The sequence below is a fragment of the Typopeltis vanoorti genome, chromosome 1 (assembly GCF_054136105.1).
Source record: "Typopeltis vanoorti isolate ZY-2024b chromosome 1, IOZ_Tvanoo_1.0, whole genome shotgun sequence".
NCBI classification, from domain to species: domain Eukaryota; kingdom Metazoa; phylum Arthropoda; class Arachnida; order Uropygi; family Thelyphonidae; genus Typopeltis; species Typopeltis vanoorti.
This window is the reverse complement of record NC_143549.1, coordinates 12,457,647-12,484,877: the sequence shown is the minus strand read 5'-3', so window position 1 is coordinate 12,484,877 and position 27,231 is coordinate 12,457,647. Positions and strand designations below refer to the sequence as shown.

Sequence of the window (27,231 nt, the reverse complement as noted above, 5' to 3'; positions counted from 1 at the left end):
AAATGTTGTCTGCCAGGTTGGCAGGAAAACGACCCAGAGGAAGACCAAGATATAGGTGGATTGGTGCGGTACAAAGTATCTTAGATGATAGAAATATAAGATCTGATAATGTTGGAGTCTTGACAAGTAACAGATTGATTTGGAGGAAAATTGTAGATAAGAAGTTAGTAATGATGTAATTTTTTTCATGTAGTACTATTATATCCTGTACACCCCTTGAGGGTACATGGCAGGAATTTGATGATGATGATGAAGTTGTGTATATTAGCTAGTGTCTTAGTCACAGCTGAAATATATGATGTTATACTATTAGCAGAGCTAATCTGAGATGGTATGGTCACTTAAACGGAATGGGCGAGGAAAGATTAGCAAACAAGTGTTGTCTGCCAGGTTGGCAGGAAAACGACCCAGAGGAAGATCAAGATATAGGTGGACTGGTGCGGTACAAAGTGTCTTAGACGATAGAAATATAAGATCTGATAATGTTGGAGTCTTGACAAGTAACAGATTGATTTGGAGGAAAATTGTAGCTAGGTAGTTAGTAATGATGTAATTTTTTTCATGTAATACTATTATATCCTGTACACCCCTTGAGGGTACATGGCAAGAATTTGATGATGATGATGAAGTTGTGTATATTAGCTAGTGTCTCAGTCACAGCTGAAATATATGATATTATACTATTAATTAAAGTTCAAAGTAACAATTGTAGAAAGTTGCATGGATAAAAATTAATTTAAAATAATTATTAATTTAAAAAAAAATTTATGGAACATTTAATAGTGATCACTTCCAAAAACTTGGATATTGGCATGCAATCTGATTGCTTCAGGTTCGGATGATTTAGTGCCATTTCACGTGTTTCAGGTAAAAGACAATCGAATTCAAACCTGTTTTAATGAAAACATTTTGTCTAGTTCGGTTTCTGAGCTAGTCTGAAGAGAGCATCTACAGTGAATTTACAAAGAATCCTTGCTACTTGTTCCAGGGTTCTTTTAAGGTAGAGTATTGAAATTCTTTTCACATTCAATTGTGGTCTGGCAAAAGGACGATAATTAGCAATAATATTTTCAATGATAGTTTTGTTGTATCCATTACATATCAGATTACTTTTAATTTTATACAGTTTATCTAACAAAATGGGATCAGAAGAGCAGATTCATTGAGCTCTATATACAAGACTCTTGATAATACCCATTTCCTGTGATGGGAGGATGAGTGAACGTATCTGCCAGTAAAGGTTTGCTTTCGATAAACTTGAAAATTCAGTGTCACCTGTGGAATTATTATGGCATTCAGAATTAAATTAATAATTAATTTAAATTCTTTTTTTTTATCTATGTAACTTCCTACAATGGTTCCTTTGAACTCTAGTAGTGTAATATTATATACTTCAGTTGCAACCAAGACACAAGTTAATATAAAAAAAAAAAAAAAATCAGCTAATTCTTTTTTATTCCCGTATACAAGGAGTAGGCGAGGCCATTTAGCCCTATCTAACTTTTGGAGACTGAGTGGGCAGTTCAATCTACACTGGTACCAATCAGAGATAGATGGCCCAAGGCTATCACTAATTAAGTAGTACACAGTGAAGAGAGATGGCTCAAATGTGCTGCCATCTCGTGGTCCCTAATCCTAACACAATATATTTAATGTTTGAAATAATGTGGGTTCTATGGTCGATTTTCTTGAATTTGCAGGACGAAAAACCTGAGTTTCCAGGAGGGAAAACCCGCTTGCCCGTGCCAGAGATCGACTAACTCGGGAACCGGTCGAAAAAAGGCTTAGAAAAATTTCCTCTAGTCGCCGACTAAACTCTAAACCAAGTCTTCCTTCGTGCGGCCAAGTGCCGTGGTGTGCAAACGGTTTATGACTCATTGTGATTCGTGTTTGTACATTTAACTGTTTCCCTGGTGATGTCCATGTAATGTTGGATGAAATATATTGGAGTTTTTGAATAAAATTCTATATAATTTTTGTTGCATAAAAGCATTGAAAGTTTTATTTTAATATGTCTAGTGCACATGTTCCATCGAAATGATTGATGATGTTTTGAATACTATAGCTACTCCTTCCTTTCCCTAATAATCATTGCCTATATATAACATCCTGTGGTAGTTATTTAGAAGACTCTTTTTTGTTTGTTTTGGCAACTTCAGTTATGTCAGTGCAGCACTTCTCTAAGTTTTCTGCCAGTTTCACTTTTTGATACTTATGTTTATATTAGCTGACTTCAAAACCGAATAAGAAACTCAAAGGTCTTTGAGTTTCTTATTTGGTTTTAAAACTATGTGGGATTTAATATCCCCTTAATTTAAGTAATGTTTTCATTGCCGAAATGAAGCTTATTAGCTCTTTATACTTAAGTAACTTAATGGTTGCACCTGTTTGGAAAACTCGTTCGCAGGGTATATAAGTTCTTTTCGCTATACACTTTGGTATTAGGTCTAGCTACTCACTGATGAAGCCTCAAAAAAGGCTGAAACCGGTCTGGGTAGTGACCTCCCTCCATAATGTAATAACAGCATACATTTCCTTGGAAATGTGTTTTTACATTATGGAAAATACCTAAGAATAGCGATCTGAACTTCCCTCACCTTTGCAACGAGTCGTCCGGTATTGTACTACGTACTAGGATCACTTGCATTGGCTAACACTAGTGTCGCCGATATTTTATAGTTTACTATATTCGGCAAGAAACTCTCTGATTCCAGTCTTTGAGTTTCTTATTCGGTTTTAAAACTATGTGGGATTTAATATCCCCTTAATTTAAGTAATTATATTCTTGTTTAATCCTATATCCAAGGGTAAACAAACAAAGTTTGCACATGATGTTTCTACACTACTAGGTTGCTTGTATAAAGAGGCTAATGACTTCACATTAATTGCCATAGTATCCCATAATGTAAAGCACACATCCTTTCGAATGTGTACAGTTGCTATGCATTATTGGAAGAACAACTACTCAGACCAGTTTTTGACCTTTATGGATATTTCATCAAAAGTCATATTTCTCATATACAAGCAGTGAAATGGTAAATTCAATTTTGGTATTTCTTCTCGGTCTGGCCCCACTGATTACCTTATATGGAACATCCTACAATGAGTCTTTTTGATTCCTATAATCCATCTTAAACTGCAATGAAACATTCCAGACAGTTCCTATCCTGTAAATTCTTAAAAAGTATGTTCTGGTAGCTACATTCATTCCTTTCATCAAATTATCATCGTGGTTCTCATCTTCTAAAGATAAACAATCCCCTCCCTCTTCATGGTGTTTACCAAGTTCCATGTGACTGCCACCTATATTACTTTAGACAAACTCAACATTCATTGGAGAAAAGAATTCCACAACACCAATCTTACATCATATAAGAAATTTGAGAAATCTTGCCTTGCATAATGTGAAATTGATACTGATCGCATTATCCTATGGTCTAAAATGCACTTAATCCATCATTGTAGCCATGAGTTCTAATGTTTATTTATAGAAAGCAATGAAGCATTACTCCATCATTCAAATTTGAATCAGAACGACTGTGTTTTCACAGTCAGAGGTATGGGAAACTCTTATTCCAATCACACATCATTAATTATAATTTTTTTTTAAAAATAATATCATGTTTCCTCTGTTATTCCTTTGTGTTGTTTTATACACAGTTCTTACTGTTTTAAATAATCCACTGTTTGATTTTTATTGTAGTACTCTTCATGACGCACGCACATGCACCTTGCTTTTGAATGGAAAGATGAGGGTGACAATATTTGGAGTCAAACTTGATTGATCTGAGAACATGTGGTAAGAGAACGGTGTTGATGATGATGGTGATTCATAAATCAGACCAGTAAAAAAGACCAATGATGAATCAAATGGACTATACATTTTTTTGAAAAAGGAAATTTTCAAAAACTAAAAATATGTACAGCAGTATCTTCCCATGGATCAGAACGTTAGCAGTCAACTTGCTGAAGTTTTCCTTGCCCAAATGGAAACACAGTTCTTATCAACCCCACACCCCTCCCTCAATATTTTATACTACAATGCAACATTGAAGGGGGGGGGGGGTTGATATAATCTTTAATGATGTCCTATGTATTGGCAACGGTAATGCTATATAAAAACTAATTGTTTCTTTAAACATCTTTAGCCATAAACTCTAAAATTCTCTATCAAATATGAAAAAGATGGAATCTGTAAATTTGGTAAACTGACACTCACCAGATCTGAACATTATATTAGTACTAAGGTATACCATAAACCTACCAGCATTGGAAACTACTTGCATTTCTCCTCTTGTCATCCTTAGTAAAGATCGATCATTTTTTAACAAAGTTTATTTAACAATTACAAGTACTCTTCTACTGCTCTAACTCAAGAAATCACATACCTTAAAAACATCATCCTTTCTCTAATACCCTCAATAACTAATAGATTATGCAATCTAAGTTTCCAAAAATTGTATGCCTTCCTCCCAAAGCAGCTTATCCAAATTCTACACCATTCTAAAATTCCCATGTATTCATAATATTTCAAAAATTGTGCAGATATTCAAATTACAGAATTGCTTTCACTACGAGCAAAAGACTACAAAATTTAAAACCTAAACCCACAATATCTCACTGATGTTTTACTATGGCACCATGTCATTTAAAAGTTTAACTGTCAATCAGGATGCAATACTTGCTACATTGGCTCCACTATTAGTTGTTTGAAGTCTCACTTAATGGAACATTATTGTGATTGCAATATCTGCATACCAGAATGCTAACATCCCATCACTAAAAAAACAAGAAAAAAAAAACCAATAATATCAACAAAAATCCCACCACTGAAATATCATGGCATGCAATACAATATAAACATATCCCAACATTCATCATGATGGTACAACATGACAAAATTTCATGCCGGCTGGGGCATCGCCCGGTTAAACAAGGTCCCCGTTGTTTTCGCCAGGGAACAAGGGCGAACAGCGAAAAGTCAGCTACTGGACAAATCTGAAAACAAACCCCAACTCAACATCACCAGAGTTAAAGATCGGTACTATCAACGTAAGAAGCCTGAATGGCAAAGAAATGGAGCTAGCTGAGGAATTAGATAAGTACCAGATCGACATAATAGGGGTGACAGAAACAAAAAAGGACCAAAACTGGTGAGATCTTTCTGACAATAAATACAAAATGTTATATTCAGGCAATGACAATCAAGGAACAGAAGGAGTAGCCATAGTATTCAACACAAAATATGAGGCTAATCTTCTTGAATGGCAATCAGTCTCAAGTAGAGTAATGTGGGCAAATATGAGAATGGGGAACTGGACAATGAGACTTATTTGTGCCTATGGTCCCACAGAAGGTTCTACTAAGGTAGAAGTGGAGGAATTTTTTGACGCTTTAGAAAAAGCAACTGACACAATGAAAAAGGAAAAGTTGGTCCTTGTAGGGGATCTAAATAGCAGAGTAGGAAATGATTGTGAGACATACAAAAATATTTTGGGAAAATTTGGAGAAAAGAGCAAAGCTAATAATAATGGCAAATATCTGTTGGATTTCTGCTCAGGACACGGGTTGGTTATTACTAACACCATGTTCCAACATAAAAATGTGCACAAATTCACATGGAGAGAAGAGGCTAGGAATAAGAAAAGTCTCATTGACTATGTTATTGTTAATAGTGATGTTTTCTCCCTGGTGCAGGACACCAGAGTGTACAGAGGATTTGAAATTGGAAGTGATCACTATTTAGTCTTGAGCAGGATAAAATTGAAGTTCATATTGAAAAGAATAACATGTAAGAAAGTTTTAAAGCGAATAAAAGTTGAGCAGCTTTCAGATTACAAAAACAATTAATGTAACATGCACACAAAAACTTACAATACTAAGCCCAACCACGTGGGTGACACTAAAGTCCTATCTAGGTGGAGCACCCTCTTAGGGCGGTAGTACGTGGCCTGGAATGTAAGGTGGGACCTCTGGTGATGAGTGTTTTCCAAAGCTTAATGCAACCGTATTTGTTAAGATTTGGTTGGTTTCTGAGAGCTGCTGCTGCTTCTAAGAAAAGTCTTTCTTTCTTGAATTTGCTGTGGTGGAGCATGGTGGTTTTATTCCATGATACTCTGTGGGTGGTGTCCAAAACATGGTCAGCCAAGCCTGAATGGCCATAGTTGTGTTTAACGATGTACGACTTGTGTTCCTCCAGGCGGATGGATGCTGATCTGCCTGTCTGTCCAAAGTACGCAAGCTTACAGGAACAGGGTACTTTACAACTCAAATAAAAACTAAGTAATACTTAGTCTTTATTTGAGTTGTAAGTCAGCAGTTGGAATTGAAGGAAGTACAGGAAGATGGTTTAATTTTAAATCTGGTGTGAGACAAGGATGTACATTATCCCCTCTGTTTTCATTATTATTATGGATCACATTATGAAGGAAAGTGGTATTAAAAATGATATTGAAATTGGAGATGTTAATGTCAGCTCTTTGCTTTATGTGGATGATGTTATACTTCTAAATAAATCCGCTAAAAGTCTGCAAGATTCTCTGACTAAATTGAATAGCTGTTGTAATAGATATGGTATGAAGGTCAGCAATAAAAAGATAAAGACAATGAAAATAGGCAGAATCATTGAAAATGTCAACTGTGTTGTGAATGGAGAACCTGTGGAACAAGTAAAACATTTCAGCTACTTAGGCACGATTTTTACTGAAGATGGTAAGTTCAATATAGAAATAGACAACAGAATCAGCAAAGCTGGTATGGTGGGAAGTCAATTGAATAAATTCATATGGAATAAGAGAGAAATTAGTCGGAACACTAAATTAGCTGTATACAAGACAGTGTTCAAACCAGTTTTAACTTATGGATCTGAGAGCTGGGTCAGAAGTAAAACACTTGACCCAAAGACTAGAGACCGCAGATATAAGAGTCCTGAGAAAGATTATAGGCATGAACAGATGGCATCAATTGCAATATCATATTAAAAACGAGGATATTAGGAAAGAACTTGACATTGTCAGCATCCAGGAATGCGTTAGCAGAGCTATCTCAGGTGGTATGGTCACTTAAACAGAATGGGAGAGGAAAGATTAGCAAAACAAGTGTTCTCTGCCAGGTTGGCAGCAAAACGACCCAAAGGTAGACCAAGATATAGGTGGATTGATACGGTACAAAGTGCCTTAGACGATAGAAATATAAGATCTGATAATGTTGGAGTCTTGACAAGTAACAGACTGATTTGGAGGAAAATTGTAGATAGGAAGTTAGTAATGATGTAATTTTTTCATGTAGTACTATCATATCCTGTACACCCCTTGAGGGACATGGCAGGAATTTGATGATCATGATGATAATTTCAACTCCTCCCCCCATTACTTGCAAACAAACCAAACTCCTCTTAATACATAATCTCAACAACATGGTAGCTCATAGTCAGTTTTTTGCTATGAGCTATCATCTGATGACAGTTCTCAAGAAATAGCCATCACTACCATCATGCTGCTGGTCTTGTGTATATATATATATTACTAGTTTTAGCACTTTTTTTGCTCATTAATTCTTCATTTTTATAGATTTTTAGTTCCAAAATTTTCCTGTTCAAAATTTATAGTCCATTTTATGATTTATTATTATTATTATTAATTTTTTTTTTTTTTGTTTACTGGTCTTGTTTATGCCTCATCGTCATCAATACCATTTCTTACCACATGTTCTTGGCTCAATCAAGTTTGGCTCCAAATATTTTGTCCTTCTTGTTCTCCAAAAATATACAAACAGTATGCCTTTTAAAATTACTCTTTGGTGTTAACTGTAATTTATATTAGTCTTTCAAATATCAACATAAATTTTTATGTTGATATTTAAAATCTATTTACAACTTAGCTTCTATTTGGAGATACAGGGTGACTTCATAATCTACTAAACTTAATTTGACATTAGGAGCAACATGAAACTTTAACTGCAAAAAAATCTAGTTCAATAAATGTATTTTTTTCTCTTGGTGTTTTTTATTAATAAAATCTAAGCCTTACCATACATACATATATCATACTTTTATCTTCACAGATTCCTTTCAGTGTGCTGTATTCTTTCTTCCATTTCTTGTTTCTTCTTATTAATAAACTTCAGAACATTTTGTTACCTTCATGAGTTTTATCATCTATATTCTCAGTCTTCCCATAACATTTAATTAGGTGGTTTTATATGTTTACTTTTATGCTTTTCTTTCCTTTGTCGAAGAACAAGTGCTAATTTGCTTTTGACATGGTTCATTCTTTTCCAAGACTGCTTCTAACTTCTTGAGTCACCATGAAATTCCGATTTTTTTCCCTTCTCTGTCCTTATAGATAATAGCATACTTCCCTGTCTGAATCAGTCAATGTTCTCTACAACTGGTCACTACATTTCTAGGGTTTGGTTCTTTTAATTTTCTTTCACTTTATATATCTGAGTCTATAATTCATTCTGAAAGCTGCTTGACTTTGATTATTTTAAAAACGTTCACGTATAGTTTTCTATATATATATATATATATATATATATATATTTATTTATAAAGAATTGAATGACTAAAACCGAGATTTAAGTAAAAAGGTTTTAATATAAAAACACGACTAGTTTCGGCTTAACAGCCTTCATCAGGTGAGATTATAAAAGAAAGAAAAAAGAAAAAACACTGAAGCTTAAATAAACTATGAAAGTCATAGAGTCTCTATACACAATTGACACTAAATTGTTGCGGTTGTATTTAAAGCTGTTCTTTCGTTAGTTGTATTGTTGGGAAAGTGTGTTCTCTATGATGTTCATAGTTTATTTAAGCTTCAGTGTTTTTTCTTTTTTCTTTCTTTTATAATCTCACCTGATGAAGGCTGCTAAGCCAAAACTAGTCGTGTTTTTATATTAACACCTTTTTACTTAAATCTCGGTTCTAGTCATTCAGTTCTTTATAAAAATATGTATGTTAACCAAGTTAATGATCATTCTTTCATATATATATATATATATATTTTTTTTTTTTTAAATTTATTACCTTGCTCAAAACTAAAGGGAAGATCACTTCCTATTTTAAAATTCTCTATATATTTTTGTATTCTCACCAGCATAAAGATATCGCTATCAACAAAACACATAAACAGAAAAAAATCAATAAATTTTTTCTGTTTGTGTGTTTTTTCCATGTCACTTTATTCACATTTTCTATGTTTTAACATTGTGTTACTAAAACATGTTCTTTCTTATTATGAACAGAAATCCATCAGCTGGATTTTTTCTTTTTTTTTCTCTGGAAAAATTTTAGGAAAGAGCAAATTAGTTTTAAACCACCTTTCTGCTCTAAACAGTAGAGCAGAAAATATATTAAATTGATAAAGTACGGTGATGCTAATTATCCAGTCTTCGTTTAGCCCTTTGAATGGGTCAGTGTATTAACTGACTTCTGGCACAGTACCATATAATTGTACCATCAATTATTATTATTATTTAGACCTCCATGGAATCAAAAAACTCATCGCAGGAGATCCTTCCTAGGAAACACAAAGTCTATCAAGACTCATCATGAGAGGTCCCTCCTAGGAAACACAAAGTCTATCATACTACTCCTTAAACTCATTGACCGTTCTCGCTCTCACCACCCTATCAGGCAATGCATTCCACAGTTCAACCATCCTCCATGCAAAGAAACCACTCCTCACCCTCTTGCTCACAGTTTCCTTTCATAACTTCCAGGGATGGCCCCTTGTCATCACTTCTTCCTGCTGTTCAACCAAGTGAAAGAACTTCCCAGTGTCAACCCTGTAACCACCTCTCAACAGTTTGAAAGTCTCAATCATATCACCTCTCCTTCTGTTCACCAAACTCTGCAGTCCGCATTCCCTCAGCTGATCCTCATAACTAACATTGTACAATCCTGAAACCATCTTTGTTATCTGCCTTTGTAACCTTTCCACAGTCATCTCATTCCCTAGACATTCCACCTGCTCTTTCAGCTCATCTATTTTTGTCTGCGTCAGCCACTCTTATTTGCCATTCATCCTCCCAATTGAGACCCTCTCCAAAAACTCTCGCTATATTTCTCTCGCTATTCTTGCCCTCTATCATACCACTCATCTCTCTACGTGGAGAATCTCCCACCTCTGACTTAATGAGGTCAGTTATAGTCATCTCTGACTTACCAATTTCCCCCATTGCCTGCATTTTGTGCATATACGTATTTCCCCTTCTCTCACCTGCCACATATACAACTGCTGGGACACATACATTCCATAAGTCCCGCATACCAAATCCCATATTATATCATGCAAAATGGAAACCTTAAATGGGAGAGGACTTGGTGATGTGCCATTTACAATTTTAGCTATCGCCGTTATTCAAAATAGTGAGGAACTATTACAAGTAAACGCTGAATAAGTATAAGGGAGTATAACTATAGGTAACTATATAAGTAAAAGTACAAACAAAATACAAACAAAACATTTAAGTATACTAAATATAAATAAAATAAAACTAAATAATGAAAACTTATGTTATCTTCATCTTCTCTTCCACCGTTGCATCCGATTCCGACTCCGTCTTCTCGGTAACCAAGATACACAATATAGCGACAACAACTAACTCCAAAAACAACCACAGAAGGACACTTGTATTACAGAAAAACAACTTAGCACAAATCTTGACAGAAGTCACACTATTCACCGATTAAAAAAGCACTTTTTTCAGCACAGCTCAAATTCCCTCCACTTTCTCCGGCGACTCTAGTGCCCTCCCTTATTATACAAAAAACCAGCTCTGCAGTAATCTGACTGGCAAGTTGCTTTCCCAGTGTGGTTGGAAGAGATTGCATTGTTTTAATCCTTTACTCAAGTGTAAGCAAACAAGGTTTGCTTATCGAAGTATCTTCACGACTAGTCCTTTACTATGCCTCTGTATCTTATCGAAGTATCTTCACGAAGTATCTTTACTATGCCTCTGTATCTTATCGAAGTATCTTTACTATGCCTCTGTATCTTCACGACTAGTCCACTAATTATGCCTCTATACCATAATTCGCATTATGGTATACTGAGACATCAGTTGTCTCAGTATACCATAATGCAAAGCACACTTCCTTTTCTTATTTTGCTCTGTATTATGGGAAAGGTCACTACTCAGATGACTAGTTTCAAAAGTTAAATCAATGCAAAAGTCATATTTTCTATTTACAAGTAATAAAATTGCATATTCTGAATCAGAGATAGCTGTAGAAAGGGTTTTTGGCTTTTTTTTCACTTGCTTACAAAGGATGTTTTTCTTTTTACTAAAGAAAGAACCATATGGCTTCATCTTGGTGATGAAATTGCATAAAAAAGTGGATACTAAAGATCCAACATTATTTCAAAGCTGAATGTTTGTAGAAACTATGGAAGTTTTGTAAAATGATCTGATAGTTTACTTGAATACAGTCCTCAGTATCAGATTTGCCTTGGTTTCCATTACTTACAACAACATGACTGCTGCCCTTATCACTTTACCTTTGCCCTGCTGCTTTAATATCCACTTTTTCTTAGTAATTATTTTTATGCACTGATTTAGAGTTCACTTACAAAAAAAATACATTTCTCTGACATTAGATTTCTTTAATATTGAATTGAATACTAAATAAAATATCATTTTATTTAGTATTCATTTGATAAAGCCTTTATCAAATGCTCTGCACTAATAAAAAGTGATATATGGATTCTTGGGGCAGCAGTCATGTTCTTTAATATGTAGTGCAATCTAAAGCAAATGCAATGCCAAGGATTATATTCTTGTAAGCTCTCAAGTCAAATTTATGAAACTGTCATAGTTTTTTACAAACATTCGACTTTGAAATAATGTTGGAGCTTTAATATCCACTTTTTCCATGTAATGTTATTCTTGTTTAATCCTTTGCCCAAGTGTATGCATAACAATAGACATCTGAAAGAAAGTATGCTTTGCATTGTGGGATACTAAGAAAATTGATGTGAAGTCAACAGCTTCTGTATACAAATAGACTAGTTGTGAAGCTTTGTTGTGCAAACTTTGTGTGCTTACACTTGGGTAAATGATTAAGATGAGTATAATTTCTTGTCATGTATATGATATACTTTTAACTAAGTGAAGACACTGTCTAGAACTCACTCACTCATGCACTCTTCTCTCTCTCTCTCTCTCTCACTCATCCAGAGCGTTGCAATAATATGGCTAATTACTATATGTAAATGAAAATTTTATGACTACTTCATTGATTTAACTTGTTCTTGCTCCCTCTGATGAGACCTCAGTAAAGGTTGAAACAGATCTTGGTCTCAGTAAAGTTGAAACAGATGCCAACATACATATGGATTTTGTGCATTGAAGGATTTAAACAAGAATATGCAACAAATTATAGACAGCTGTCCTCTCTAATGATTAAAGGAGTTTGCTTTGCTTGTTTTCCTTACAAGAATCTTCTGTGACACTCAAATAAGTCTTTGTTGAATTTTCAATTTTGAAATTCGCTCTTCCTGTATCTACTTTTTCCCCTCTGCAATCACTGGTGCATGTATATAACATGTTATAGTTGTAATTTAGAAATCTCTCGCATGTTTTTATATTCATCTCAACATTCTGATTATATGCTACTTCTGTTCAATTTACCTTCATGCAAATTATTATATATTATAATAGTATATAATAGTAATTAAGTTACTTGACAAACCATCATTTAATGTACTGCAGAAATTTGAGCCTTACCTTAATTTAAAATGCAGGATAATGATTCCTTGCATGCAACCATTGAGAATGGCAATTATTAGTGCAATGGCAAATTTTTATATTCATAATAAGGTCTGATGTACTAACTTGCAGAGTTGGCATGGAGCCCATAATAGCATAGCAGTTCCCACGTTCCCCCCCTCCCAACCCGATACAATTACTGGTCTTGAAACAAGAAAAATTTTTGTTTTTAAATAATCTATAAAAAGGCAGTTTTGAAAAAGAAGTGCTAATATTGAAAGTTCCTGTCAAGTAAGTCATTGTGCACATATAAGGAATACAGAGAAAATGAAAGCCACATGATGTCTAAAAATAGCGAAACAAAAATGTTACTGAAAGACTTGGGAAAGATTATAAAGATAAATTATACAGTTTAGTCAGTAATGAGAAAAAAGAGGTTGTGATAAAACCTTATAATTACTTAACAGTTTTATTAATGCTGAAGGAAATTTGCAATACATGATAGAGTGGGATAGAATGAAATGTCAATCATACCTGGATGTTTATGTTAGAGTGTGGTTAACAAGGTTGGTTTTTTGTTTGGAAAGTGGAGTAAATGGAATGGGTTACCAAATGTCTTGAGTGTCTTGTCTTGAATGAGTATAAGGAGTATGATAAGTTATGATACCTGTGGTATTAATATAGATAAATTGAAATATCCAGTTCAGCCCACAACCTCATTCACACCTGCTGTTATCTATCCCACTCAAATTTAGAACCTAAGCATTTGAACTGTATCATTAATTAATGCTACGTTCAGCATCATATGATCATTCTTCTTCACTCACTTCGAGAATATCTGTGGGTACACCATATGCACGTGTATCACCCCCCCCCCCCAAAAAAAAAAAAAAATTCTAGTTTGCCTGACTTTGCAGTTCAAAACTCTTGCTCAAGATGCCTAACTACAAGTCTTTATGCTCATTAAACTCACTCCATGTATTCACAAACTCCATACTTTTTACTGCACAACCTGTACATTGGTTTATTTGCAGTCATGATCCTTCCTCTCAGCTCACTTTTATCATATTATGACAGCAGACTCAAAGCATGCAATTTTTGTATCTTCTTGTATCTCCTATTTAATATTAAATCTATCTTGTCATATCTCATTGGAATGAAATTATGTGCAAATGATCTATCCTCTACATCCCTTGAGGGTGCAGGATATTAGGAAACGATGATAAAAAACTTTATTATATTTAAATTTCTTTTATAATCTATTTCAAAATTATAATTTTATTCTGTTTGAATTTTGTAATTTGAGACAGAGCAGTGTTCTTTTAAGAAACTTCATGTCGAAGAGTTTCAGCAGCATGATTATGGTGACCAGTCATCTAGCCTTCTAGAATATGCACAGTTAATTCCTTTATTAATAACTCTTTCCAACCCAGTGTTTCTTAGTGTGAGTATTAATGCTTCAAGTATGCTTCATATAGCTTAAGGATGTTCAAATATTTTTATAAACATTGGTATTTAATTTTTTTTTTTTTTTAATCTCATTGGCACACTTAATAATAATACTCCATTATTATAATTTTACTTTATTTTATTTATTTATTTATTTTTTTATATTATTAAAGAAACTTACTCCTTGTTCAATGGAAGAAGCATACAGTTGCTTAGATATAATAAATGGAAATAATATGGTGACCAGCTCTTGGAGATCTTGATTACCAGGCTGACAGTTACTTAATAATATTCTCCCAGGTTTTTGGGAGCTGTTTCAGATTCCAAAAACATCTGTTTAATCATGAAAGTTTGTTAGACTCTGTTTCAATATATATCTGTATATAAAGAAGTTTTTTTTTCCCCTTCAAATACAATCTTAATAAGTGTGTGCATTCCTTGAGAATGGGTGTAGCATAGATGCAAAACTAAAATTATTTATATTCATTAAGATAAAAATTGTGAGTTCTTCCAGTGTGGAGAGCATACTGATTTGCAAGATCATGTGATCTTTCGAAGTTACACTGTACTTGATGAAAGTAATCTTCATTTGTTACCATTCTGGGATTACAGTTCATGCCATTCAGGCTTCAGACTATCCAATAGGGGTAAAAACATCTTTATCATACAGATATTGGTACAAATCAGAGAGACTGTTTTTGGAATCTTACAACTCTCTCATCCCTAAATTAAGTAAAGATAGTTACGTTACACCACAAAAAATCTGATAGAAACTCTGTCAGGATTGTAGGTAAGGGTTATAGGACAGAGCTGCCAGTCTTTTCAATGTTCAAATACTGGTATTGATATAGAAATACTATTTTTTTTTTAATTGTTTATGAATAAATCATAAACAATTAAAAAAATAATTGTTTATGATTTATTCACATAAAGTATAGAAAATTGATAACAATAAATCATGCACAACAAGTGTAATGAAAGCCGAAAAATATCATGAAGCTCAGTTAACTAGACACTTTGCACACAAAAGTAAACATAAATATATTGCATGTTAAAGAATAATTTTAGAGATTTCTGTATCATAAAAATCTAAAAAGTAACCATGAAAAGAATACTGGATTTTGATAGTCACATTCAAAAAAAAAAAAAAAATCTGGTAAATGAAATAGCCTGACTTTTGATGTGTGGATATCAGTATGCAATAGATATTTAAATATAAATGCTCACTCTGTTGAGGAAATTTTGGAATATTGGACTAGTGTAATGTGTACAGTAGCATGCCATCAGAGAATTGCTTAGAATTTGTAGAGAAGAAAGTAAGCGAATGTGGTCTGTCTCTAAAGATATAATTTGTGACAACTGATGGTTCATCCTTTATGACCAAATTTGATAAACTAATGGAACAACGGACAAATCAGCAGAAGAGGATTCATATCCCAATGGTGAAATGTGCGGAAGAATCTTCAGAAGAGTAGACCTCTATAAACAACCTGGGCTCAGCTGGCTCCTGCTGTTTATACATGTCTGCAAGGAGATGTGCTTTGCATTATGGGATACCAAAGCAAGTGATGAGAAGTTATATACCACCTTTGCCACGAGTTGCCCCAGTCCTGAAAATACTTAAATTGCAAACTTTGTTTGCTTATGCTTGGATAAAGGATTAAACCAAATATATAATTGGAATCTATATTTTGTATATTGTAGAGTTGCAGTATGAACTACCAAGCCTCCATCCATGAGCTCCGTGAAAATTGCCATTGCCTCTTCTCTTCCGTACTGCCGAATAGGAACTAAAAACTGACCTAGATGCTCCTTTTTCTCTCCCTTTCAGCTGCTTAAATATCTTTCTCGTTCTTTGTTCTCACTCCGGAGTGTCTATGATTACTCTTCGGCACAATGATGTCACTCCAGTCCTCTCTTGTCAAACGTCTTTGTTTTTATGTGCTTAATTTGTTTCCAAGTTGTTGTGAACTTTTCTGACATATTTTTTTGCTGACTCACTGTGTTAATAAGGGTTAATCCCTTTCTCTATTTTTAAACACAATACTTAAACAGGTAATATCTAACATATTTTACAAAGTAGTTAATTTACATTAAACCAATATTTATACATCATACCCTGTAAAATCGAGCTCAACAGGTTAATTATATTAACTTATCGTATGAGATTTTACAATAGTTGGCGAACATGGACTGGGAACAAGAAATGAGAGAGGAGGAAACTGTCTTATTCAATTTGGCAAAGAAGCAGAACTAATGATCACAAACACATGGTTTAAGCTACCACCCCAAAGGCTATATACTTGGTGATCACCACGGGATGATAATTCATATATAATCAGAAACCAAATTGATTACTTGCTAATTAATCAATGATTTCAAAGTTCCATAAAGAGCAAGCACAAAAACCCAGAGATAAGAAAAAAAAGAAAAGAAAGAAAACTGTAATGCAAGGATGCGTGTTGTCGCCTCTCCTTTTTAACATATACCCAAAAGCCATAAATTAAAGATACCAAGAAATTATATACTTGGTTTAATCCTTTATCCAAGTGTAAGCAAACAAAGTTTGCATCTGAAGTATTTTCAGGACTGGGGCAACTTGTGGTAAAGGTGGTATGACTTCACATTACTTGCCGTGGTATCCCATAATGCAAAGCACATCTCCTTGCATGAAATTTACATGAAGCAGAACGTTAATGTTCTCCAAATTCTTCCTAATACAAGAAATTGCCCTTGGACTCCTCAATGAGGCTTTGGACTCCACCAATGAATCCAAAGGCTCATTGACAGAGGGCACTTACTCCACAATTCTCCGCCTCCATCACTCACTCCACCAACTACAACAAATCGCAACTACTTTCATCATCTACACCAATGGCATCTACAACCACCATTAGTATTTTCACAGACAATTGCAAACATCCATGCCCATGGTTGGATTTGAACCCAGAGCCTTTTGGCTGGAAAGCAGATACACTCGACCTACCAGGCTGGCAATTGATATTATGAGTCAACAATTTTATGAAAGACTTAAGCATTGGTTAAAAACTTAGCTGTAGCTTCACAAAAATTCAATACCTAGAAAATATGGTTAAAATGGAAATAAGATTTTTTAAACTTGAAGGAAAGGGATGGGTAAACCTGCAACTCGTCTATGACTGTTTTATTATAATACCACTAAGCATAGGATCCAAAAAAGGTTTTTTTTTTTGCCACTAATCAAATATGCATCAAAATTATTCCAGCTTAAGCAATAATTCATTAATTGCTTATGTTTCTTAAGTTTAGTCAGACAGATGATGTGAATGTTTAAACAACTAAAATTTGCAGTGCGAATGTGTATTTTTTTTTTTTAGAATAACTATTTTTAATTTTTCTTTTTGTCGGAATATTTATTATCATAAAAAAAAAAAGTTTGCTTTTAAACATGAATTCAAGTAATTAATTCTGGTAACAATTCCAATTTTCTGGCAATGGATGGCCCGGCAGACAAAATTACAAGAACACACTTGTAATTCCTATGACCACTCAATTAGTTAACTAGGCAGTCACAGATGGTAATGTGTGCGTGTGCATACTCACTTAATTATTTACTTCTGCATTTGATGATGACTTCTTAATTTTAAGTGAGTTCCTAGTGTGAAAAAGAAAAAAAAAAAAATGCTAAAATTTAATTTTAAAAAAATGCATATAAAGAATTATTTTCTTACATTTAACCTAAGTAGCTTCAAAGCAAGGGCCAACCATGGTGGTGTCCAACATAAGCACAAGTCCATATCCACTTACTGTATAATTTGTAGTCGTCCATGATGCTTTAGAGATATGCAAGACATGTTATTAGTGAATCAGAGATCTACTGATGAATTATTACATGACACCCATTGGTCTGGCAAAACAACTAATCTAGCAAGGCTCTGTAACCAAGGGTTCTGGAAAATTGCTGGTGTACCTGTACTTGTTCTTTCCTTACTTTTTGCACTCAACTATTAAAATTTTATTGAGAAAAATGTTTGCTTTTGAAATATCAGGATATTGGTGTTCCAAAAACAAATTAAGGATGTGTAATTAAGGATGAAATGCTACCTTTTTAATTAAAATACTTCTTACCATGTTTACATATATATGTGTATATGAGTGGCCCTGTATATGTATATATAAGGCAGAAACTGGAATGAGATGGTAAGAATTATTTTAATTAAAACCACGTTTCATCCTTAATTACACAGGATTTCTTCAGGTGTAAACACAAAAACTGGACATGAAGTTATTTATTTATTTATTCTTATGGTTTAATGTTTGATGACCAATGTTCAGACCAGAAAGCCAATCCAGGGCCTCATCTGTCACCTCATGGATGTCCTGGAGGCCACCACCATGAAATTGGTTCTTTGGGCAGTCATTCACAGTATGAGTGATTGTCTGGGCCACAGGGGAACAGTCACAATAAGAGTGGTCTGATAGTCTCCATTTATGCAGTAGGTAGCCACATCTGCCCTGGTTAATTCTGATCCTGTTGCTAGATGACCAAATCTTCCTAGGAAGGGCAAAACCAAGCTGCAGAGCACTGGGATCTTCAACCAGGAAACCATTTGTTGGAAGATTATTGGACCAATGTTCTCTCCATATGTCAGGTGTTGATGGTAAGGTAGCTGAAGAGAGTTCATCCATGGACCAGAAAGGGTTTTGTGATTTTAGGTGAATACTAGGTGGATTTATGAGAGTCTGGTGTGCAGGGCTTCTGCCCCTGTGCCACTCTCAAAGTATTTTAATTAAAAAGATGTCATTTCATCCTTAATTTGTTTTTGGAATACCAATATTCAGACTCTCTTCTTGTTAGTAAAGACTAACAAAGGTGACAACTACTGTGTAGTTATAGAAGCGACTGATGTTTTTAAAATATTTCTAATTGTGCATGTTCCCACATTTGGCTAATGATGGTTAGGATGTATGTCAACAAGTTGATACCTGGGTTTTTAGCACTTGATGTCTTATTACTGAAGCATCTTGTGGATCAGCTGAACAGAGTAGATGTGATGACAAAGTTGAGGCTTTGTTGGTATTCAGTATCTCGAATATGTTCTTCAATGCGCGTTGCTTGATAATTTTTTCTTTCTCTAAAATAACCTGTATTCACACCATAACTGATAGATACCCAGATATTCAGGTGGTCCATGTCAAGGTCGTGTGGATCAGAGTGGTGAACTCATCCTGGTAAAGGGAGTCAATACTGTTTTGAAGAGGCTTCATCACTCTTCTATATATTGGCTTTATTTTCATAAAATTTGCCAAAATATTTAAAGAACAAAAATCGAAAACAGTATTTACCCCTTTATCAAGATGAGATCAATATTCCAAACAACAAAACCCTGACATGGTCCACTTAAATATTCAGAGGTCCATTGGCTTTGGTGCAATTGAAGGTCATATTTCTGTGGACAGACGAAGAATCTATTGAACAATGCATTGTTTTTAAAATCCGAGATACTGAATGCTGAAGAAGTGAGGCCTGATCTTTGTCACGACATGTACCTCTTCATATGACTCTCACAATATGCTTCGGCAGTGAGACATCAAATGTTGCGAGATAAATCTGAACTGTTACACCACTGCCATGGCATAACCTAGGGAAAAAGTTGAGAATACTTAGAAATGGCATTGGATCCAAAACATACAAATGTAAACCCAAGTATCAATTTGTTGGAATACATACTAGCTATTATAGCTAAACATGTATGCGATGAGCACACGCAACATGCTCACCAATGCAACCCACAATTAGAAATATTTTAAAAGAATCAGTCTCTTGTATAACTATAGTGTTTATCACCTTTGTTATTCTTTACTGTTTGTCTACTAGATTTTTTCATGTTTACACCTGAAGAAATCCTCTGTAATTATTATGTCATGTTTTTAATTAAAGTAATTGTTACAACATTAAGTGATCATCACTTAGTTTTAAGTAGGATAAAACTGAATAAAAAAACTGAATCAGATTTTCACTTTACAACAAGTAGTTGAGAATTCATGGGAATATAACAAAGATCGTTATTTAAGTTTTGTAGATCTGGAAAAGGCACATGACAAGGTGCCAAGAGAGAAAATATTCAAAACGCTATAGTTGTATAGTGTCAATGAGGCATTATATCAAGAATATTTCATCTTTATTTGAATAGTAAATCAGCAGTTAGAATTGAAGGAAGTAGAGGAAGATGGTTTAATGTTAAATCTGGCATCAGACAAGGATGTACATTATCCCCTCTGTTATTTATTATCTATGTGGATCACATTATGAAGGAAAGTGGCATTTAATCTGATATCAAAATTGGAGATTTAATCTCAGCTCTTTACTTTATGCAGATGATGTTATACTTCTAAATAAATTTGCTACAAGTCTACAAGATTACTTTACTAAATTGAATAACTGTTGTAATGGATATGGTATGAAGGTCAGCAATAACAAGGCAATGAAAATAGGCAGAAGCATTGAAAATATCAATGGCATTGTGAATGGAGAACCTATAGAACAAGTGAAACACTTCAGCTACTTAGGCACGATTTTTAGTGAAATTAAATATGGAAATAGAAAATAGAATCAATAAAACTGGTATGATAGGACGTCAACTGAATAAATTTATATGGAATAAGAGAGAAATTAGTCAAAACAATAAATAAGCTGTATAATAAGACAGTGTTCAAACCAATTTTAACTTATGGATCTGAGAGCTGGATTAGAAGTAAAACACTTGACCAAAAACTATTGACCACAGATATGAGAGTCCTGAGAAAGATTAGGGGCATTAAGAAATGGCATCAATGGTAATATCATATTAAAAACGAGAATATTAGGAAAGAACTTGACATTATTAGCATCCAGGAATGTGTTAGCAGAGTTAATCTCAAGTAGTATGGTCACTTAAACAGAATGGGAGAGGGAAGTTGGAAGTTTATTTTGCACTTGGTTAGACTATAATAAATTTAGTTTAATCCTTTATCCAAGTGTGAGCAAACAAAGTTTGCACCTGAAAATATCTTCAGGAGTGAGGCAACTTGTAGTAAAGGTGGACCAAGCTCTCATCACTCCTTGTCTCAGTATTTCCCACCATGCAAAGCAGATCTCCTTACAGACATGTATAATGCTATGCATTAAGGGAAGGGCCACTACCCAGACCGGTTTCGACCTTTATTGAGGTCTCGTCAGTGGGAGGCATACCCAGAAGTGGTAATACTAAAGCAGAAGCAATGGAAAGGTCATATTTATTATAGTCTAGCCAAGTGCAAAATAAACTTCCAACATCTTTCTCTAAATCCAGAGTAATTTAATAATAAGGTGGTACACCAGTTGTGGGTCTGCCTCCCACTGATGAGACCTCAATAAAGGTCGAAACTGGTCTGGGTAGTGGCCCTTCCCTTAATGCATAGCATTATACATGTCTGCAAGGAGATCTGCTTTGCATGGTGGGAGATACTGAGACAAGGAGTGATGAGAGCTTGGTCCACCTTTGCTACGAGTTGCCTACAGATGCACCTTACCTCAGTCCTGAAGATATTTTCAGGCGCAAACTTTGTTTTGTCACACTTGGATAAAGGATTAAACTAAATTTATTATGGGAGAGGGAAGATTATCAAAATAAGTGTTCTCGGCCAGCCTGGCAGGAAAAAGACCCAAAGGAAGACCATGATATAGGTGGATTGATATGGTAAAAAGTGCATTAGAAGATAGATATATAAGATCTGATAATGTTGGAGTCTTGACAGGTTACAGATTGATTTGGAGGAAAATTGTAGATAGAAAGTTAGTAATGATGTAAATTTTTCATGTAGTACTATCATACTACAGAAGAAATGAGGTTCATACCCTGTACGCTCCTTGAGGGTACATGTCAGGAATTTGATGATGATGATAAAATTAAATACACATTGAAAATAACAGTATGTAAAAAAAAGTTTTAAAAAGAATTAAAGTTGAGCAGCTTTTGCAGATAAACTACACCCAACGACAGTGTTATTGAAGAAAGATGAAACAGTTGGAAAATAAGAACCAAACCTTGGAGTCTCATTGATAAACTATGAAGAAAACATTGTTAGATTCAGCTAATGAGGCATGTGGTGAAGTTGTCCCCAAGGATTGAAAAATAAGAACCCCATGGTGGACACAAGAAGTTAAAGCGGCAGTTCTGGAAAAGAAGAAAGCATACGAAACGTTCCTAGCAAATAAGTTAGCAGATGCCTAAAAAAATAAAAAGAATACAAGGAAACTAAGCTACTATATGTGAAAGTAGCTAAACAAACCTCATGGGGAGACTTTTGTAAGAATACAGAGGGTAAATATCAGATAGGTGGCAACATGTGCTGGAGGCTGTTTAAAAGTTAGAAATGGAGGGGAAAAGGAATGCAGAAGGAATCAGAAGTAATAAAAGTGACATGAAAACTTTAAGGATAAGAATATCCTAGATGTTTAGAGTAATTATTTTGAAAGTCTGTTAATTGAAAAAAGCAATGACAGAACCTTAGTTGAAAATTTTCAAGAAATGCAAAATGCAAATATCTGTACTTGAAGTAAAAAAAGCTGTCAAAAAACTTGAAATGTGGAAAGGCAGCCAGAGTATATGATGTTCAGCCAGACATGCTGAAATATGGAGGTATTAAATTTTTGCAATAGCTACACTGCATAATTCAGAGGACTTGGTCAGAAGGTTGAATTCCAGATGACTGGAGTAAGCTCTCATAGTTCCCATCTATAAAAAAGAGAATAAACCTGAATGTGAGAATTACAGAAGAATTCCTCTATTAAGTGTTCTAGGTAAGATTTATGCAAGCATACTTGAAAAGTATTTAGGTACTTGGGTTCTTTCGTGACTAAAGACAACAAAGTTGAGGCTGATGTCCAGAGTCGGGTAAATGCTGCGAATGTGGCCTATTATCAGGTGCATCCCCTTTTCGCCTTGCGCTTTCCGTTTTGGACTACAAAGGTGGGACTATACATGACTTTGATCAGGCCTGTTCTCCTCTACGGTGTTGAAGCATGGACTCTCACGGCGAGACAAGCCGATCACCTGAGAGTATTTGAGAAAAGATGCTATGACGTATCTATGGAGGGGTCATGGCAGATGGAGTCTGGAGGAGGCAGTCCAATAATGCCATACACGCTTTATACAACTCGGCAGACGTCTTGATGGAGCTGCGAGCCTGGCGTCTTCAGTGACTGGGGCACCTGTACTGTGTGGGCCCCGAAAGGACTGTGAGACAAGTGTGGGAGGCCCGAACATGATCAAGGAGGCCGCCAGGGAGACCAAGAAAGAGATGTGCGGATCAGGAGAAGGAAGATCTGCAGGCTGTCGGGCTGGAGACCAGAACGTGGCAGAGTGTTGCAGAAGACCGTGCCCAGTGGTGATCTGGTGCTTGAGACCAAATGTCCCCCAGGGCTGATAGTGCCTGGCTAATGTAATGTATATACTTCAAAAGAGGCAGAAAAAAATTTTGGAAGACAAACTTGGAGAAGAACAGCTGAATTCAGGCCGGATAGAAATTGTCAGGATCAGATTTTCATTTTATAACAAATAATTGAGAAATCATGGTAATATGACAAGGATCTGTAATTAAATTTTGTAGATCTGGAAAAGGCATATGACAAGGTACCTAGGAAAAAGCTTTTCAAAATGCTGCAGTTATATGGATAAAGAACATTATACAAGGCAATACTTAGTCTATATTTGTAAATCTGAAGTTAGAATTGTAGGTTGATACAGGAAGATGGTTTGATGTAAAATTAGGTGTAAGACAGACATGCATATTATAAAGGAAAGGGGGTATTAAACTATACAGTAAAACCCCTTTTTTACACTTTTGATGGAAAAAAGTGTAAAAAGCAGGAAATATAAAAAAAAAATTTTAAAAAGGCTAAAAGATGACTTACTGCTAGTATGTGAGTCTACATACTAGATTACAAAATTTTAATAACTGAAAATAAAGGAATTTACAACTACTTACATTTCATCATCATCAAATTCCTGACATGTACCCTCAAGGGGTGTACAGGATATGATAGTACTACATGAAAAATTTACATCATTACTAACTTCCTATCTACAATTTTCCTCCAAATCAGTCTGTTACTTGTCAAGACTCCAACATTATTAGATCTTATATTTCTATCGTCTAAGGCACTTTGTACCGTATCAATCCACCTATATCTTGGTCTTCCTCTGGGTCGTTTTTCCTGCCAAACTGCTAGAGAACACTTGTTTTGCTAATCTTTCCTCCCCCATTCTGTTTAAGTGACCATACCACCTGAGATTAGCTCTGCTAACGCATTCCTTTCCTAATATCCTCGTTTTTAATATGATATTGCCATCTGTTCACGCCTCTAATCTTTCTCCGAACTCTCATATCTGCAGTCTCTAGTCCTTGGTCAAGTGTTTTACTTCAGACCCAGCTCTCAGATCCATAAGTTAAAACTGGTTTGAACACTGTCTTGTATACAGCTAATTTAGTGTTTTTGCTAATTTCTCTCTTATTCCATATAAATTTATTCAGTTGACTTCCTACCATACCAGCTTTGTTGATTCTTTTGTCTATTTCCATATTTAATTTACCATCTTCACCAAAAATCGTACCTAAGTAGCTGAAATGTTTTTCTTGCTCCACAGGTTCTCCATTCACAACACAGTTGACATTTTCAACAATTCTACCTATTTTTATTGTCTTTGTTTTTTTTACTACTGACCGTCATACCATATCTATTACAATAGTTATTCAATTTAATGGAATCTTGCAAACTTGTAGCAGATTTATTTAGAAGTATAACATCATCAGCACAAAGCAAAGAGCTGACATTAACATCTCCAATTTTGATATCATGTTTAATACCACTTACTTCATAATGTGATCCATATAGATAATGAATAACAGATGGGATGATGTACATCCTTGTCTCACACCAGATTTAACATTAAACCATCTTCCTGTACTTGAATTCTAACTGCTGACTTACAACTCAAATAAAGACTAAGTTTTGCTTGATATAATGCCCCATTGACACCATATAACTGTAGTGTATTGAATAGTTTCTCTCTTGAGACCTTGTCATATGCCTTTTCCCGATTGACAAATCTTAAATACAGATCTTTGTTATATTCCCATGCTTTCTCAACTATTTGTCGCAAATTGAAGCTCGATCCTATCAGCCTCTATTTGGCCTGAATCCAGCTTGTTCTTCGCCAAGATTTTCTTCCACAATTCTTTTCAACCGTTTCTCAAGTATATTTGCATAGATCTTGCCAGGAACACTCAGTAGGGAAATACCTCTGTAATTCTCACATTCAGTTTTATTTCCCTTTTTATATATGGGCTCTATTAGAGCTCTACTCCAGTCATCAGGAATTCGTTCTTCTGTCCAGACCTTCTGAACTATGCAGTGCAGCCACTGTAAGACTTTTATACCACCATACTTCAGCATTTCTGATCAAATATCATCTACTCCTGCTGCCTTTCCACATTTCAAGCCTTTCATGGCTTTTTTTACTTCAAGTGTGGATATGTATTGACTGTATGCCTGTTGAGTGTTATCACTGCTTGTTTAATTTAGCAATTTTTCGAAGTAATTACTTCGTACTTCAAGGATATCTTTTTCTCCTGTTTTCATGACACCTTTATCATCTCTAACTCCTTTTACAGCACTCTTTCCTCCATTTCTAAGTTTCTTCAACAACCTCCAGAATATCTTTAACTCTTTAACTTCTTGTGTCCACCATGGAGTTCTGATTTTTCTATCTTTGCAGACAACCTCACCACATGCCTCTCTGGCTGAATCAATCAGTGTTTCCTTCAAGGCTTGCCACTGAATCTTCAAGGTTTGATTCCTATTCTCAAACTCTTTCATTTTTTTTTTTTTTTATAATCTTTGTGTATTTTAGTCTACAGTTCACATCTGAGAGCTGCTCAACTTTATTCGTTTTAAAACTTTCTTACATGTTATTCTTTTCAATATGAAATTCAATTTTATCCTGCTCAAGACTAAATAGTGATCTCTTCTAATTTCAAATCCTCTGCCCTGCACCAGGGAGAAAACATCACTATTGTTGATTGTTTTTGCTTTTTTTTTTTTTTTTTTTTTTTTTTTGACATAGCACCAGCAGATTGCTTTTCATTGAGTTTAATGCTGACCTGTTTTACCATCATGTTCAAAGTGGACACAAAGAGTCCAAGATCTTTTGCTAAATGCACACTTGTTCCGGCATGCCAATCTATATGTTGCAGAATTGCCATCTTTCCTTCTACCGAAATACATTTCCGTCTTCTTTCTCCATGTGACTAACATGGATGATCCACCACTGCAACTTGAAAGCGACTTTCACACGCTAAATTACGTAGCAGAAATTCTGCAATATCAATTCGTATTGTGATTGAAAAAGCACGGTATCGCTCATTACTACATTATTGCTGCAAGTGTGCAAGTCACCGTGATGGTGGAAACAAAAAGTATAGCCGAAAGCAACGCCATCTGGGAACAGAAATGCACAGATTTCCACAGAAATCGATTCAAAAATCAGTATTGCCACCCGAGAAAAAAACAAATCATGGGAAATGACGTCCGCATCAAGTTGTTAATGGTGGGAAAACAATATATCGTAAGAATAGGCCTTAAGACGGCACCAACGGAAACTGACATAAATGGCAGGAAAACGTAAATTGCAGGAACTTAAAAATGGGGTTATACTGTATTATAATTGTTATTATAATATTAGATATCAGAGTTCTTAGAAACATTTAGAGTTTGAACAAATGGCATCAATAGCAGATTCATATTAAAAATGATGACATTAGGAAGGAATACACACATTAAACCTAGTTTCTCACTCCTAGCTCCCAGCAGTTTATAAATGTGCAGACACTGCCCAATGCAAACGAGGACTCTTATTCCTCTATATTTATTTATTCCAGTTAACTCTCCTTTCTTAATATAGACTATCTGATCCAAATTATCCAGACACCTACTCGAAATTGTAATCAGACTCTCGCTGTGACACACTTTCCAGCAGTGAAAATTAATACAGGGTTGGTCTACCCTTTGCT

The 27,231-nt window shown here is 34.8% G+C and overlaps 1 protein-coding gene across 4 annotated transcripts in view; it reads left to right on the top strand.

Annotated features, from left to right (window-relative positions):
• Positions 1-27,231, top strand: part of LOC150109791 (uncharacterized) — a 342,753-nt gene that overhangs the window by 185,319 nt on the left and 130,203 nt on the right. For 3 of the 4 annotated variants that reach the window (XM_090411378.1, XM_090411217.1, XM_090411453.1), the window contains one exon: positions 14,018-14,155. In XM_090411378.1, coding sequence (XP_090267504.1) covers positions 14,018-14,155 — 138 coding nt within the window. The remainder of the gene's footprint in view (positions 1-14,017; positions 14,156-27,231) is intronic. The other variant, XM_090411294.1, reaches the window with a different exon arrangement.